This window comes from Oryzias latipes, chromosome 23, assembly GCF_053564925.1.
Source record: "Oryzias latipes strain Hd-rR chromosome 23, Olatipes_Hd-rR_3.1".
Lineage (NCBI taxonomy): Eukaryota > Metazoa > Chordata > Actinopteri > Beloniformes > Adrianichthyidae > Oryzias > Oryzias latipes.
Genome location: NC_136259.1, coordinates 18,161,347 through 18,179,824, shown reverse-complemented (window position 1 = coordinate 18,179,824; position 18,478 = coordinate 18,161,347). Strand labels below are relative to the sequence as shown.

Below are 18,478 nucleotides of genomic sequence, written 5' to 3'. Positions count from 1 at the left end.
TGCAGCAGCCTGTTCACCTGTCTGTAACCCTTCGTACAAATTTGTGCTTCTTGTACGGAGTAAAGCTTCCACAAAGCTAAGTTTTGTCTCTGAGTCATTATTCATTCGTTTCTGTGTGCAGGAAGCTGTGGGTACGAACCTAAAAATATTCCTATTTTACAGTCCTGTTAAGAGAAAAATCAGTTTCCTCACAGTTACATCTTTGCCACAGTTGTGGCAAAGATGTACAAGGATCTATATTTCAGCAAGTGGATGCATCCAAAAGAAGTGGATTGTGGTTTCTAAGTCACCACTGCAATATTTTTCAAGCATTTTTCATATCTCTCCTGATTCACACATTTGAATAAAGAAATACTTGGAAATGCAATTTTAAGCTTAATTTTCTTTATATATGTCCTTCTGTGATCAAAAAAATGCCACAAAAACATGTTTAAAAAAACAGCAACATGATTTTCACCAGAGTCGGACTTATAGGAGCAAGGAATAGATATTTTCCTCCATGCTAAAACTTGGGGACTTGGAAAACAACCAGTTACCATGGTGACGGCCAGCAGCACTTCCAAGACATTTTGACCATGTGCCATAAATCACCCTTTGTTAGCACAAAGATTCAAATCTGTCCGCTTTTCTGCTAGAAACAGTTAAATAAATGAGAGAGATGTGGGATTTCTAGAAACGGTTTAATACAAAAACCAGGAAATATTTCTCAATAGACACAATTTTCAGAAACACTTTAAAATAATGATTGGATGTGTCTCTTCTCATGCAGAACAATTGATGAGGAACTTTTTTTAACAACTGCCTGTTTTCTTTTCCTCTCCATCCAACCTGGTCTGCCCCTCTGAGTGACTTCTGCAGATAATGCAATTCCAGCTGTTGAAGGAGAAAGTCTGACACCCACACAGTAAAATGACTCATGTTATCGAAGCCGGAAACTCTGTGGGTAGAGCTTGGTGTAACTAGAAACAGCAAGTGCATAGTTGTGCAGGGGTTTGTGCGTCTGACTGCTGAGGGATTTTATTCACCCTCCCCCTCCCCCTCCTCCTCCATCCTCTTTCATTATCACTTGAAAAACTTTGAAAAGAAGAGCGTGATCTTCCATTTATTCTTGCGTGTGTGCATATGCAGATACAGCAGTCTAGTGAGATCCGGTTAGCTCTACTTCAGGATATTTTTAGCCTTCATTAGGCACATCCCAATTAATCCAGGGTCACAGAAAAGAGAAGAGAACACACAGAGAGAAATTTGTTAAAAAAAAAAGAAAAAACATTCTGTATTTATCTCCCTCAAGGATAATTTTTAGCTTAAGATCACAATATGTAAATTTTTACTACTAGTATTCACTTCTAATTTTGGCCTTGTGGTTAGAGTGTCCGCCCTGTGACTGGAAGGTTGTGGATTCAAACCCAGGCTGAGTCATACAAAAGACGTTACAAATGGGACCCAATGTCTCCCTGCTTGACACTCAGCATTAAGGGGTTGGATTGGGGGGTTACATCCACCAAATGGTTCCCGAGCGCGGCGGCTGTGTCTGCAGCTCACTGCTCCCCCAGGGGATGGGTCAAATGCGGAGAACAAATTTCACACACCTAAGTGTGTGACAGATGGTGTGATTTAATTTTAATTTAATTTATAAATATATCTATACTTTTTTTTTATTTTCTATGTTTCCTTCAAGTGTACAATGTGTATTTTCAAGCTTTAAAATGTTTTCAAATTTGCATCATAGTTTCTCATTCACTTTGAGATGATGCTGATTTCATTCCATATAGTAAACTGGGATTTTCAAATAAAAAAAGACTTTTCAAATCTTATATAAAACAGAATAAGCCATCTAGATTCAAAAACCACTATAACTTCAGTAAAATTCAGCCAAAGTTAAATGTAAATATAGAGCAAAATACAGGACAGCAGTACTTCAAAAGAATGAAAGTTTAACTGGACTAAACAAAACAATAACTTATGTAACCTGACCAGGCAGAGCGGGCTTGGGCTACCTCCCAAAGACTGTGGTCAGCCAGGCCCATGGCAAGGAAAGACACCGTCTACTCCAAGAAGAGGTCAGAGCAGGTGTGGAGGAAGAGCGAGCGAGCAGGTTGACGGGTCTTCGGCAGCAGGGAGCATGGACTAGGTGGGAGAGTACACTGCAGCGCAGGATTAGCTGGGCAGACATCTTGCAGGCAGACTTCCATCGGGTCCGTTTCCTGGTACAAGCTGTCTATGATGTCCTGCCAAGCCCAGCAAACCTCCATGTCTGGGGAAAGAGTGAAATGCCATCCTGCCTCCTTTGCTCTGGGAGGGGCTCATTAGAACATCTCCTTAGCAGCTGCCCAAGGGCTCTGGCTGATGGTCGCTACCGCTGGCGCCATGACCAGGTGCTTAAAGCACTTGCTGAGAGTTTAGCCTCAGCCATAAAAGCCAGCAAAAACCAGCGCGCTCCAAAGAAGGCAGTACCCTTCATCAAAGCTGGGGAAAAACCTCATGTGCGAAAACAATTACCGACAAGCCTTCTCCACAGAGCCTTGGACTGGCAGCTGCAGGTTGACCTAGAAAAACAGCTAAGGTTCCCTCAGCACATTGTGAGAACAAATCTCCGCCCAGATATGTTATTAATCTCGGAGACTTCAAAACATCTGATCATGCTGGAACTCACGGTGCCCTGGGAAGAGCGTATGGAGGAAGCAAACGAGAGGAAACGCGCTAAGTACCAGGAACTGGTTGAGGGGTGCAGGGAAAGAGGCTGGAAAACATTCTATGAGCCTGTAGAAGTTGGCTGTAGAGGCTTTGCGGGACGTTCCCTTTGTAAAGTCCTCTGCCGTTTAGGTATCACAGGGGCGGCCAAAAAGAGGGCCATTCAATCTGTGTGCGAAGCCGCAGAGAAGGCCACGAGGTGGCTGTGGATGAAGAGGGCTGATCCGTGGTCTGCTGCTGGGACGCAAGTCGGGGTCTGATCAACCCCGGCTGGGTCGCCTGGGTGAGGGTGTATGATGTTGTGAGACCCGAAACACCCGATGACCTCAGGATACATCACTGAGGATGCGTCCCAGTGCATCCATGAGATGTTTCATGTACAAGTTTATGTTCTGGCGTAGCCAGTGACTCCTAGGAATAGACTAGTTGACAACCAAGAACAGTTTGGTGGACTACTGGAGAGACAGTTGACAGCTCGGAAAGACGGCACCCGGGACAGTATGGGTTAGCACCCCAGCCTGTGTCTTTCGTGAGAGAGAACCCAAACAAGCTACGGAAAGCCCTACAGAAAGATACCCCCAGGAGATCCCGAGAGGGGGGGAGGATGAGATCTCCATCCGGACGGACCTAAGGTTAAGAACTCATGCAAACGGACAAACGACAAACGTGATATGTATTTGCGGAAAGCTGTGCAAGAATCATCGAGGCCTAAAAATCCATCAGGCCAGAATGAAATGCTTGGAGCGGGAAAGTGAGGTGCAACGCACAGGTCTTGAACCTGGTGAGACGCAGGAGGAGCCCGGCCAGGAGGCAACCCACAGAGCCCAGTCCCTCCACGTACCAAAGCCTCCCAACCCCAGCAGAGTAGTTCTGCAGCAGCGGATTAAGTGGCCCCCAGCCAAAAAACTGAGTGAGTGGCGCCAGTTTGATGAGGATGTGTCCAACATCATCCAAGCCGCAGCCAAAGGAGATGCTGAGAGCCGACTCCAAACGATGACTACCATCATAGTTAGCTATGCTTCAGAGAGATTTGGCCACATAGAGAAAGGACAGACCAAGCATACCCCCTACACCAGGAACCGCAGGGCTACTAAGATACATCACCTGCGTCAGGAGCTGCGCACCCTCAAGAAACACCACAAGAAAGCTACTGAGGAGGAAAAACAATCATTATCAGAGCTGAAAAACATCCTGCGAAAGCAGCTGACGAGCCTACGCAGAGCTGAGTGGCACCGGAGACGGGGTAGAGAGAGAGCCAGGAAGCGTGCAGCCTTCATCGCCAATCCCTTCGGCTTCACAAAGAAACTGCTTGGGGACAAGCGCAGTGGTCAGCTTGAGTGCTCAACAGAGGAAGTGAACCAATTCCTCCAGGACACATTGAGTGATCCCCTGAGAGAGCAAGAACTGGAGCCCAACAAAGCTCTAATTAAGCCAGCCCCACCTACAATTGAGTTCAATCTGAAGGAGCCAAGCCTGAAGGAGGTTGAGGAGATCATCAAGGCAGCTCGCTCGGCATCTACCCCAGGCCCCAGTGGTGTACCTTACGTAGCATATAAACGCTGTCCACAACTTCTCAGACACCTGTGGAAGATCCTAAGGGTGATTTGGCGGAGAGGAAGAGTTCCTGACCAGTGGAGGTGGGCTGAGGGAGTGTGGATCCCCAAAGAGGAGAACTTGAAAAACATCAACCAGTTTCGAACCATTTCGTTGCTGAGTGTTGAAGGGAAGGTGTTTTTCAGCATCGTTTCACGCAGACTGACAGAGTTCCTCCTCAAAAATGACTACATCGACCCTTCGGTGCAGAAGGGGGGGATTCCTGGAGCACCCGGCTGCTTGGAGCATACTGGTGTAGTTACACAACTCATCAGAGAGGCACATGAGAACAAAGGTGACCTAGCTGTTTTGTGGTTGGACCTGGCCAATGCCTATGGATCAATTCCACACAAGCTGGTTGAGCTCGCCTTACACCTCCATCATGTTCCCAGTAAGATCAAGGACCTGATCGTGGATTATTACAATAACTTCAGGATGCGGGTCACTTCTGGTTCAGGAAAATCTGACTGGCATCGAATTGGGAAAGGAATAATCACAGGCTGTACCATCTCTGTTATCCTTTTCGCTCTTGCCATGAACATGGTGGTTAAGGCAGCTGAGGTGGAATGCAGAGGGCCCCTAACCAAGTCAGGTGTACGACAGCCCCCCATAAGAGCCTATATGGATGACCTTACCATCACAACGTCATCGGTCCCAGGGAGCAGGTGGATCTTAAAAGGTCTGGAGAAACTCATCACCTGGGCAAGGATGAGTTTTAAGCCTTCAAAGTCAAGGTCCATGGTGCTGAAGAGGGGGAAAGTGGTTGACAAGTTCCGGTTTTCCATCTCAGGGACGGCCATCCCGACCATCACTGAACAACCAGTTAAGAGTTTGGGGAAGTTTTTCGACTCAAGCCTAAAAGATGCTGCTGCCATCCAGAAGTCCAACAAAGAACTTGGAGTATGGCTCACTAAGGTAGACAAGTCTGGTCTGCCGGGTAGATTTAAAGCTTGGATCTATCAGCATTCCATCCTGCCTAGAGTCTTGTGGCCCTTGCTGGTCTATGCAGTCCCAATGACAACAGTAGAGTCCCTAGAAAAGAAGATCAGTGGCTTTCTTCGGAGGTGGCTGGGCCTTCCACGGTGTCTTACCAGCTCGGCGTTGTATGGGACAAGTAATGTCCTGCAATTGCCCTTCAGTGGCCTCACAGAAGAATTTATGGTGGTACGCACCAGGGAAGTCCTACATTATAGAGACTCCAGAGATGGCAAGGTGTCAGCAGCGGGCATTGAAGTGAGGACAGGAAGAAAATGGAAGGCTGGAAAAGCAGTGGAGGAGGCAGAGTCACGTCTGAGACAAAAGGCACTGGTGGGCACCGTGGCAACAGGCAGAGCGGGCTTGGGCTACCTCCCAAAGACTGTGGTCAGCCAGGCCCATGGCAAGGAAAGACACCGTCTACTCCAAGAAGAGGTCAGAGCAGGTGTGGAGGAAGAGCGAGCGAGCAGGTTGACGGGTCTTCGGCAGCAGGGAGCATGGACTAGGTGGGAGAGTACACTGCAGCGCAGGATTAGCTGGGCAGACATCTTGCAGGCAGACTTCCATCGGGTCCGTTTCCTGGTACAAGCTGTCTATGATGTCCTGCCAAGCCCAGCAAACCTCCATGTCTGGGGAAAGAGTGAAATGCCATCCTGCCTCCTTTGCTCTGGGAGGGGCTCATTAGAACATCTCCTTAGCAGCTGCCCAAGGGCTCTGGCTGATGGTCGCTACCGCTGGCGCCATGACCAGGTGCTTAAAGCACTTGCTGAGAGTTTAGCCTCAGCCATAAAAGCCAGCAAAAACCAGCGCGCTCCAAAGAAGGCAGTACCCTTCATCAAAGCTGGGGAAAAACCTCATGTGCGAAAACAATTACCGACAAGCCTTCTCCACAGAGCCTTGGACTGGCAGCTGCAGGTTGACCTAGAAAAACAGCTAAGGTTCCCTCAGCACATTGTGAGAACAAATCTCCGCCCAGATATGTTATTAATCTCGGAGACTTCAAAACATCTGATCATGCTGGAACTCACGGTGCCCTGGGAAGAGCGTATGGAGGAAGCAAACGAGAGGAAACGCTCTAAGTACCAGGAACTGGTTGAGGGGTGCAGGGAAAGAGGCTGGAAAACATTCTATGAGCCTGTAGAAGTTGGCTGTAGAGGCTTTGCGGGACGTTCCCTTTGTAAAGTCCTCTGCCGTTTAGGTATCACAGGGGCGGCCAAAAAGAGGGCCATTCAATCTGTGTGCGAAGCCGCAGAGAAGGCCACGAGGTGGCTGTGGATGAAGAGGGCTGATCCGTGGTCTGCTGCTGGGACGCAAGTCGGGGTCTGATCAACCCCGGCTGGGTCGCCTGGGTGAGGGTGTATGATGTTGTGAGACCCGAAACACCCGATGACCTCAGGATACATCACTGAGGATGCGTCCCAGTGCATCCATGAGATGTTTCATGTACAAGAAAGTTAAGAGTGTATTTTTGGGCCTTCGATGTCATTATCATCAATTCATTAATATAAAAGTTATCCATGTAAAAATATATACATGCGTTCCACAAAAACCTGAGCAGAACTTCTTCAACTGTAGTTTTCTAAACAATCAAGCTGTCAAATAGACCTTTAAAAATAAGTCATTTTTTTTGTACTGCATGTTCCTAAAACTGACTCCCTCATTGACCTAAAAATGTTTTTTTCTTGTTTCCCAATTCTCAGGAAAAGGTAAGTGAAATATTTACAGCTCTGATAATGTTAACGTGATATTTTAGGGAGGATTTTTTTAATTCAGTTCTATGTGAAAAACACCCAGGCAGTCCTTTAAGTTTCTGTTTCAGCAGGAACGGATGTGTGGGAGTCAGACTTTTACCACACTCTGGTAAGAGGTATTTAGTATCACTAAAGTTAAAAAGAGACTTTTTCACTATGAGTCTAGATGTTTAATTCTTTGTTTCCCTATGATGGACTGGCAGCCATTTGAGAAAACATCACATTCTGCAAAAAAAAAATATTTATATATATATATATATATATATATATATATATATATATATATATATATATATATATATATATATATATATATATATATATTAAGTGTTTTTATTTAAGCTTCTGCTACAGTAAATGCTTTAAAGTCAAGTAAAAGTTATAGTTTCTAATATTCTAATAAGACATATATATAAAGCTATAATTCTGTTGGAAATCTTGAATCTGAAAAGATACCTCTTAAACTGTTATTCTTGCAACTTTTGCAATTTGCCTTTTACAATCTGAAACTTTTCAGAACTAAAACTACATCTACATTTTTGATGCATGTATTCCTCATTTATCCTTTGTGCTATCTTAGATGACCCCACCTTTACATTGACGTGTTCTCCCTACCATGACAAAGGTGGATAAAGGTGGTAAGATTTCATGTAATCCACGGACACCTGTGAAGATCACAAATCATTGAAGAAAAAGGGTTCAGCGCACTGCCTATCTATGCCTAGGATAGCACAAGGGTTACAGTAAGTATCACAAATGAGGGATACATGCAGACTCATTTATGATAAGTATTTTGTCATTGTTTTGTCACTTTAACCTAAAGTTAAAGTGTTTAAAGGAAAAACAGTGATTGAAAGTGGTGCTATTATCTCTTCAAAGACAACATGCAGGCCAACATGCTGAAAGAGGGATGTTCAGAGACACTCAGAAACCATGAGGGTCCTTCTGTGAAAGAGACACCAACAAGAGAGAATCTGTACTGGTAACATAAGAAGAGCCCTATCATCTGAACGCTGCCCTCTTCAGAAACAATCTATGCTTCTGTGGAAGGTCATGAGGGCAGAACGAGTGTAAGAGTGCGCCATCTAGTGGCAAAGAGGCAAAGTACTTAAATTAATCTGTGTCCGTGTTTTTTTTTTTTTTTTTTTTTTTTTTTTATTTGATTTGTTTATTTCAAGCGTTAATTGTAGACAATACAAGAAAAACACACACATTTATCAAACTCAATTCAGAAATGATGAAATGCGTCGATGAAAAAACACAAACAAAGACACACTTAAGTCACATTTTCTTAATTAAATATGGTGATCATTTACTAATGTCATGTAGAGCATGATTTATTGCTTAAAAATGAGCGGGAAGAAGAGACTTTATATAATCCAATCCCTACTGAGTTCATTAATTTTATAGTTTTACATAGTTTTTGTAATCCGGTTCTGATCAGATCGAGTTTTATTTTGTCTTGTGTTTTCCCATCATGCTGGCCTTGGATTTTACCCTGCACAGACTTATTTAGGATCATTTAAACCCAATGGACAGAATGTGTACCTTTTTGTAAACTTTCACCTGAAACGGATACTCTTTTAGTTGTATTTATTTATTTTGTTATTTATCTGGCCTTGCCCCCTTTCTCAATCTTTTGGGCAGATATTTTTTAAATTCCTTTTGTTTGTGAAATCTCCTTTTCTGTGCCTGAGTATTGTTTGGCTTCCATCAACGTAAGAATATGCCATTTGAATTTTTTGAATAAACTTACTCCTACTCCTTGCAACTTCTTTATATTCACAAGTGTATTTTATACTAAAAAAATTATTTTCTTTTTTTCTGTTTCTTGGTTTATGTCAGAGAATATTTTGAATTATTTATCTTTTAAGAAAACCAAAAATCTTTCAAATGTTCTGAAATTTCTTCCTAACATAAAATTGTTGAACATTTTATATTTGTAATGTTTTTTCAAATATTGTATACATTTATACTCTGTACTTTTATTTAATCAATCCTACCCCACTTACTCTTTTATTGTTTTTTTTTCCCCTGTTTATATGTTTCTATTAATGTACAGCGCAATTTGATATTTTATATTGTAGCTGACATTTTAAATAAAGTATTTGGGGGTGAAATTATCATCCCGGCCTTTTGTTATTTTACTCTCAGTTTGGCTCTTTTTTATTCTCACTCCACAACGCTAGGGGGCAGTAAGAACAGTATTACACTCACAATGATTCCACCTTGAAACAAAGAATTGTGGGTATTTTTTGGGTGGTTCAAAGACGTGAGTGGTACGTTGAACGACATATTTTCTGTGGCGATAGTCGAAGGCAGGTCGTCGTGCTTTTACGGCGTACTTCTTTGTTTTTGGAGACTTTTAGTCGATTTATTGTTTTTTTTTTAAAAGGTAGTAGTAGTTGTTTCCTTTTTTACAAAAGTGGAAGATTCTGTTTTTTTGCTTCTGATCAATATTTTTTTTACCGAACAACGAAGTTTGTCGAGTCATCTCGGGATACTTTTCTCGTCAGATTTCCGACGAAAACTGGTGGGCATGTGCAGAAAAAACATGGAAACATCAACAACTATCAAGACCGACTTTCTTCAATCTACTAAACACGAGTGTAAACTTTTCAGTTTATACACGAAGGACAACGAGGCCTTCAAGCCCCAGCGCCTCCCAAGTAAGGCGGCCATTCGGAGACAGCGACGCAGAGACTTGAAGCGGGCCCAGCTTGCTGAACTCGCCGGATTTTTCCTGCTCAAAAACAAGACGGGCAAGTGTACGAGACTATCCGGCTATCTTCCCAGCGGCGCCATGGCCCCCGCTAACACCACGCAGTATCTGATGAGCAACGTGTACGAAGACATGCAGTTGGACCGTCCAATGGACGTTGTTCCGCCTGTTTTACACAAAACCAACGCTCTCAAGTACAGCGACTGCTTGTCTCCTCACAGCATGGAGTCAGACTCGGATTTCGATGACTGTCTTGCGTTTCAACAGAGGAACTTCGAGGAAGCTTTCGACCTCGTCTAGAAACTGGAATCTGGTCTACGTGGCCTAGTGAAACAGCGCTCGTCTCTACAGTAGTTACGTCACGAGGACATGTGCTAAAGGTGTGGAGAAATAACTATGAAAGTACTGACAAAGTGTGTCATGTGTGTTGTGACATGTTTTGTAGCCCAGGTCATGCACTTTAAGCCTGAAATGTGTGATTCATGGTTGGGCTCTTTGTCTCACAGCGGCGCTTTGGACGCTTCCCATCCACTAGGGGGCGCTCTGTCGCTGCGTGGCGTCACTCACAGGAATCAGCGGCACGCCACTCGAGTTGTGGGTCCCGCCCGAGGGTTATGGGCTCAAGGTAAACCGAGGCAGGTATTTTGGGGTTGCTGCATAATCACTGATGGAATTCGGTGATGATGTGAACCACTGCCGCAGGTAAAGGTTCTTTCCGCAGTTACTGTTGTCTGAGCGTTTTCCAGGTCGCCCCTGCCGGCTGAGAGAGGGATTACAGAGCAACGTTGCCTGACTCTTTGTGACGTCGCCTACTTTCCTAAAGCTGGACTGGAGGTTGTGACATCGACATATTTAATTAAATGTAAATAAAAATAATCTGTACAATAAAAGCTTTTAAACTTGTATTTGAAACTGTTCAATGAGTCTTTCATACACACAATGATACATAGGGCGACATTTATTCAGTCCAGTTTAAATCATACTGAATCAGATTGCAGTTATTTTTGAACTTTTCCTTAACTCGTATTAGAATTTTTATTCACTTTCTATTGAGTAATCACTGAATGTGCAGACATTGTTCTGCACTGTATGTTGCATACTATTTTTTTCATAAAAAATTTGTTTTAAATTTCATTTAACATAAGGCAGTATTGCACTATGGCTTTAAGGTAAAAGATTGTGCAACAGCTTTTTTTTAAATATAAAGTCCAATGTTTGAGGGATTTGCTACCTGAGCCTCCAAAGCCACACGTGGAACTTCTATCCATTATTTCTGTTTTTAAAAAGGAAAATCACTTTAGATGAACAATGGGTAATTTAGTTTTGTCATTTAAATTACTTACAATATCCCAAGTGGTATATTGTCCCATTCTTGTGTTATGTTTTTTATGCAATTCTATAATATTAACCATTGTGCTACCTTAGATGACCCCACCCTTACATTGACGTGTTATCCCTACAATGATAAAGGTGGAAACATTTCATGTAATCCATGGACACCAGTGAGGAAAAAGATTCAGCGCACTGTCTAGTGGGTCTAGATGACCCAACTCCCAATGTTAAAGTGCCTGGGATAGCACAAGGGTGTACATTAGTAAGAAAGTAAAAGAAGGAAGGTGCACCACAGTCATGATAGAAAATGCCATGTTTTGCTCGTCAAATGAGATAGAGGGTCATATTTGACACAGGGTGGGCTTTAGTTTCTTAGGAAGTTTAATTACCTGCTGGCAGAAGTAAAGCGAGGAAAACAAGGGAGTTGGACGACAGTGCTGTTAGCTGATTTTTGGAAAGGTGGTTTTATGTGTTATAAAGATTCTTTTCATTTGAATGCGTGGTCCATTTATAGATAATCTGGAATTAATTTTAAACTCATAATTCCCAAATATCTTCTGGTAATTAAGATAGTATGTGGTTTCAATGGTATATTAGGTATACATTAGGTATATTTAAATGTCACTAAAACTAACTACAGATAATCCATTTGTCATCATGTATTAAAGATGATATAAAAGAAGTAACGATTAAATAGATTTAATTAGGATTTCATTAGAAATGTTACAAAACCGTGGGCTGCAGTTCTAACATCAACCACGTGGGGGCAGCAGAAGACCATTCAAAGTCATTGGTGAGTTACGCAAGTCACTTAAAATTGATGCCAGAGGAAGAGGTGTTGATTATTGCTGGTCCACTTTTAGGCTACGTCACATGGCGTTTGTTTCATGAAGGGCCACATTGCAGCACATGTTTCAAAAGAGCAGTGGACCGTCCCAAACAAACAGTCCAAGTTGCTCGCTGGCCAAGTAAATTGGATCAAACTCTTTGATAGTGGAGGAAAAAAAAACAAGGCCTGTTTGGATTGTTGTGACTTACTTTATGCTGTTAAGTTAATCTCAATCAGATAAAAAAAAACGGTTTTAATGGGGAAACTATTCTGGTTCCCTTTGAAGAGGTTTCAGAATAGCACACAAAAGTTCCTTGTCTTTTTAAGGAAGAAAGGCCATCTGGAACAGAGTTTTGGTGCAGTTATCTGTCTGATGCAGAAGCTGATAGCTCTGAGAAATGGCCAGAGTTGCTGAGGAGTGACGCACCGACTGAGGCCCTGGGTTCAGGAGCTGTCAGTGTAGAAAGCTGGTTCTGTGGTCCGCCTGCCTACTGTGATAGTCAGCAATTACACCTGAAGGTGCTCTGTGTGTGAGCAGAGACTGCTGCTGCTATCGATCCACCTGTGATTGGCAGAGTTCTAAACCTCTGTCAGTATTAGCTGTGTGCGCATCCTGATAGTTTTATACATTCAAAAACCATGTTCACAATCAAAGATCTTGTGTGTCCCATTAGAAAGGGCAAAAAAAGGAACCTTTTCAGAGATTTGTGTGATTTAGTCTTTTCTTCCAGTAAGGGTCATTTTCAGCCATCATTTATCCCCACTTTGGCAGATGTAGTCACTCCAGGGAGGAAGTTTGGGTTCTTGGCTTCCCTTAAAGATAAGGGCAACTTTCTCGGAGCTGGACATTGGCTCTGACAGGGCTTTGGACACTTCTCCTTTTAATTGGAGGTGTTGCAAACTCTTGTGCACGTGAGTGTGTTTGTGATTTGAGTTTAAACCCTACTTAGAGTGTGAAAATGCTTCACGGATCAATGTCATTTCTGCAGCATGTGGGGAGGGAATTAGGAGGTAATCCCCATGCATTAGACCGTCTCTGCACCCCACAAGAAGGCAGCGGTGACACTGATGAGAATCTGCTTTTTGCTGACGTGTGGTTTGGTGAGAAGTTCAGGATGCACTTAGAAAGAAATCAAGGGAAATCAGATTACGAAATGTACTTATTGGAAAGACAAGGGAAGAGTGTTCACTGAAACTCCTCTGAGAAGGAATTCCGGTTAAGACCCTTTGCAGAAAGAAGGAATTTAACTATAAACCTAAATAGTTTTTCTAACAGGAATTCGGGGGTGTTCAGCAGGTGAAGGTGCATAGTTGGCCTGATGAATGATTTGCATTAAGAGGCAATCTCTTGTAAACAATGGCTCATCTCCTTGGCTTAAGAGCCTTCATTTCAATATTTTAAACTCTAGAAAGCAGGTCCTGAAGGAAAAGAATGGCGGCTGCTATTAGATTCAACAGCTCAAGCTGTTATGAAGCTATTTTAATTACTGCAAAAAGCTCCCTAAAGAGGGACTGGAAGCCAGCTGAGTGGCTCAGATCTCTCTCCTTCTGCAGTAGGCAGCATCGCAGGGTCCAAGATCAAGTGGTTAACCCGCAAAGGATATGAAACGTTTGAATCGTTTAACGCAAGAAAGTTCAGTACAAGCAGGAGCCTGGAATTTGTCAGTATGCCAAAGATTAAAAACCCCTCTGAATATGAGAAAACTCAGAAAAATCGTTTTGTTCTTTCCACAAACATGTAATTCAGTGCTTTCAGTTAACTGGACTTAAAAAGGAAACAAACAAATGTCCAAATCAGACCAAGAAATAGTAAAAACGGTAACCCCTATGTACCCATATCATGTTGATACACGCATTTCTGAGACCCCCTATCTCATTAACATGATCTACGTTTTCCTTAAAAACTCATTGTATCTAACTTGGTCCATGTTTTGCCTGCTCTGTAATTCATCATCATTCCACCAGGGGCAGTAGAAGCACTTTTCTTGCTTGTTTCAAAATGGCTGCCTCTGTAAAACTTCAAAAACACTTGGCGGCAGAAAGTTTTGCTAATTTTCAAAACTTTATGGAGAAATTACTAATTTATTGTGATTTGCTTTATTAAATGACTACGGTTACAGCAGAAATGCGTGTATCAAATTGGAAACAGTGAGTAAATAATGTGCTTTTTAATTTTAAGAAAAAATGAATATTCTGTCAATTCTTTGGGCTGAACAGCTTGAACATTTATTAGTTTCTTTAAAAAGGCAAAGATCTGAGCTTTATCATTTTCTTTGCTGAAAAAGGACAGGAAAAAACCAAGATGGTCGCAGCAACTTGCTGACAGCCAGTGTGGCCATGCAGTAAAAAGCACATTTTCATAATAATACTCTCAATAGCGCTTTAACTACTAGTGTGGTAAGTATTGTGCACAGACATATTTTCTTTTTTTTCCACTCAAAATGTGTTGGCTTAGTATTCATCTGGAATCAAGGACGTAACTGGTCGGAACAGTGATGTTTGTCTTTCAGCCTCTTTGCTCTTAAAGACCCTCTCTGATGGACATTATGTTTTTGACATCAAAAATGAACCTGTTTGAACTGGTTATTTATATAAAAGAAACCTGTCCACAACCTCAAGCAGTCACACTCCAAACTCCACTAAAAAAATTGTTGACCTGTGGGAGAAATTATTAGAAAATAAAAGACACACAAGACCACTGATAACCTCCCTCCATCTGGGGTTCCCTGCAAGAAATCTCACGTCGATCACAACAACGGTGAATCCCAGAACATTGCAATTGCATTTCTGAGTATTTCTTTATTGAAAGTGTTGTAAACCAGGAGCAGATGAAAAAAAACATTGTTTTTAATAGCTTTTAGTTGTGACGTAGAGGTCACAAACAGCAAGCCACAAGCTTCTTGTTCTGCTCCATTGCATCCACTTGCAGACAAATAGATCTATGGACGTCTTTGTTTTCCCAGTCCTAGCTGGCATTTGGCTCAAAAATGTACTGCTGGATAGCTTCGATATTGTTAACCATTTTTGTTGCAGCCATAATGTTAGGTTGGGTTTGTGAGGGGCCGTAAAGCTAGCAGGAGATAGTGTATACAAATGGGTGATGGGATGTGGAGGCAGGCTAAAGGCCCGTACACACCGGGACGAATATTCGCCAGGCGTTATACGCCAGCGTTTTTCACCACGTTTTTTGTGTTCACACCCAGGCGATTTTCACTGACGATGAGCCGAGCGAACATGCAATTTCATTCCCTGACATTAGATGGCGCTTAATGTACAACAGAAATACTCCTGTACACAAGGTGGCGCTGCGCAACTTTACGCTTCTTAAAGTCGCTTTTCACTCAGAAGAAGAGAGCAAGTATTTACACGCTTGTCAGAATCATAAAAAGAAAACATGGATATTTCAAGCACCAGTTGCTCCAACTGGTGCTTGGTTCGGGGATATTTTAGAATGTCCGTCATTATTTCTTCGCGGCTGTGTAGATGCAACTCGGCGTCTATCTTCTTCGCTGGTATGTGTGCTCAGCAAGGCAGTTTTGTGTTTGAGCGCCCCCAAGTTGTGTTTTATTGTAACTTCAGAGGCTCCAGACTCGTGTGCAAAAGCGCCGTTCTCATTGGTTGAATAGATTTCGACGCGACGCGTCAAAAAAAAAAAAAAAAAAACGAACCCGAGGCGTTTTTTAAAAAGTGACGCTTTGACGCGTGGTGTTTTTTCGCGTCGGTGTGCACACTCACATTGGTGCCCTTTGTTTAGTCACGAGGCGTTAAACGTCGGCGAAAATCGCCAGCGAAATTCGTCCCTGTGTAAACAGGCCTTAACTCCTCCACAACTCAAAGGCAAATTTCTAATGAACTCCTGTTGGTCGGCAGAATCTATGTGTTAGGAAATGACACAGGTTTTTAGATCTTGGGTAAAAATGGCATAATCATAGTTGTAGATTTGTGGAGACAAAGTTTGGATGCATATTTTTGAATTGCGTGCTTAAACATTTACCTCTGCAGCTCTGTGAGTCTGTCCGGCAACAAATCTCTGCTTTTATGTCTTCATCTCCCAAGAGGTAACATAAGACACTGAGACCCACTTTCTGCTGTCAATTAGAGTTTTAAATGCTGGCCTGAAAAGACCTGGAAAAAAATGTCCACATTCAGAGTGAAAGACACTCAGCACAGAAGTATAGACAGGAAAAAAATAGGGCAGGGAGAAGGGGGCACTGGCGTTACCCTGCACACCCTTTGGGAGTTAACCCCTTTGCAATACTGGCTCATTAGTCAAAAGAGTCTGAGGCGAGGAACTGCAGGATGTTTGTGCCACGTTTATTTCTGTCCTGGGCTTCCAGCCTTTCATTTCTCTGTGGAGACAGAGCAGGGAGGACATTAACGGCGGTTGACCCAACAGTATCAGGGAAATAGGCAGGTAGAGCGTGTGTGTGTGACACAGACGGCGTGTCCAGGGGGGGATTTTTGCCGCATGCACTGAGCGAACTCTAACCATGTCAAGGACACAAACAGACAAACCTGGTGAAGCCAGAGTGAGAGGCGACCTGTTTCAATCATGGCGCAAGCACACGCAGTCCAGAGTTAAGCTTGCACATTACTCTCAAAGGTAAATAAGCTTTCGCTGTTTGCTGCACAAGCTCAGCTTTTTGGGGGTAAATATTAAGCTGCTTTTGTAGATACAGAGCACAGTTCAGAGGAGGGAGGAAAACATGAAGCAGGATTCACAACTCTTCCAATATAATTTTTTTTTCCATGCTGTGGCACATATGATCAGTCCCGTGTTAAATTTGGATTACAGCAATTGCCAAGTGTGACTCATCTGTCACCACACCCACTCTCACACACAGTCAGGCTCATTCAACTGTACTTTTACATCTGCTCTGCCTGAGCATTAAGCCTTGGATTTCATATGCATATATATTTTTCTATATCTGGTCATCTGAGGTTGCATTTCCCTATAAATAATGCTTCACCCATAATGAGATATGTGTTTGTTTAAAGGGGAAAGGTTTATGGATATGTAAACATCACTGTGACATTTTCATCATATCAAGAGGTCTACTTTTTTGCGTGAAATTGGGAAGCCACTTAACCTGTAAACAAATATTCTTGGATGGACCTCACCCTCAAGGGACAGTGTGACCTACACTAGGCTTGCAAAATGTTGGCACAATCTAGAACGCAACATGTGTCTGCGTAAAACTCCTCATTATTTAGACCACACAGATGAAAATTTTATGTTTTTTATTTAAATAGAATTTCCAGTTAATTAATAATAACAAATCCCACCCTACAGTGCAGTATGAGGACTCACTGGTTGCATGTTTGGATCACGATGTCTTGCAGCTGTGCTTATTAATTTTTATATAACACAATCCGCCGTCCTTGAGGACAGAGCTGAGTATTCAGCCTGTGATAAAAATATTCCCATCATTCTGCGCTCTGGAGGAGTAGGGTTTCTCAATGTATCGTTTTAATTAGTTTGACCAGTGAAGAGATCAGTGACAGCGCTCAGTGAGCCTCTGTGTTCCTGTCACTGCAGAGGCAGGGACAGCTGGCTCTTTGTCAGATATTGTCGATGGCAGCACAACGTAAACAACAGATGGTTGAGTTAGCACCTGAGCAGCACGTCAACTTCAACTATTCAGCGTTCAGGCCTCCATTTACACACTGTCTGGTCTATATTTGAGACAGAAAGGGGTTTTTTATGGATGAAGAATAGTCACCTCTGTGCCTCCAGCTTTATAGCTGCTGAACAACAACATCTTAACAAGCGTTTGATTCCTAACTAAAGGCTTGATGCTTCTGAAAGTGGTCATAGAGTAAAATATTGGCTAAATGTCATTAATTTTGAGACATGGAGAAGCTCTTTCACAATAAAAGCCCAAATGTTTTTTTTTCTCTTTCTATTTTTAAATTAATATTTCAAAATTACGAACACGGTAAAATGGCTCAGTGCAAGTCAAGGTCCAACCCGGAGAAACAAAAGACCTTTATATAAAAAAGAAGAAATAAAGCATAAAAAGAAAAAAAATATCACCAGATCCATGACTTTTAAGGTATTTTTTTCAATTTGTTGAAAAGCCCTAAAACACTTTCATTTTTTTATACTATGAAACCATTTTGTTTATTTTCTTTTTTGGTTTTTGAAGAAAAAAGTTATATAATGAAGCATTGTCACTGCTTTTTTCCAAAATATCTGACTTTTTTAAAGCTTTACAAACACTTGTAGCAATTTTACTGTCTCTATATTTCATAATAGATCAGGAATTGAAAGATGGTTGGAATTTTTGGAGTGTCATTTTTATTTAGATTTAATGTTGTACAACTGCTGATTTACTTTTGATTCTAAAGTGTTATGACACTGACATTTTCCCAATAAATACAATAAATGAAATTCCCCACAAATACCTCTCTATACATCCTGATGTTTACGAAGTTTTAGTTTTACTTCATATAAAAAAAAAAACTTTGATGATTTCTTTCCCAAATAACAGTAATAATCTTAATTTAAACCACTGATTTGTTGGGATTAAATCTGAAATATAAATTTAACCTGAATAAAACAACAATGTGTCTGTCTGTTTA

The 18,478-nt window shown here is 42.1% G+C and overlaps 1 protein-coding gene and 1 long non-coding RNA gene across 2 annotated transcripts; both read left to right on the top strand.

Annotated features, from left to right (window-relative positions):
- Positions 1-821: 821 nt before the first annotated feature.
- Positions 822-6,906, top strand: LOC111946971 (uncharacterized). The gene has a single exon (XM_023952676.2). It carries the CDS (start codon positions 3,421-3,423, stop codon positions 6,583-6,585), a length of 3,165 nt encoding a protein of 1,054 aa, XP_023808444.1. The 5' UTR covers positions 822-3,420; the 3' UTR covers positions 6,586-6,906.
- A 2,335-nt stretch (positions 6,907-9,241) lies between these two features.
- On the top strand, positions 9,242-10,637 carry LOC101166920 (uncharacterized). The gene is made up of 2 exons (XR_013653832.1): positions 9,242-10,112; positions 10,239-10,637. It is a non-coding gene; the product is annotated as an uncharacterized LOC101166920 (long non-coding RNA).
- The last annotated feature ends 7,841 nt before the right edge of the window (positions 10,638-18,478 follow it).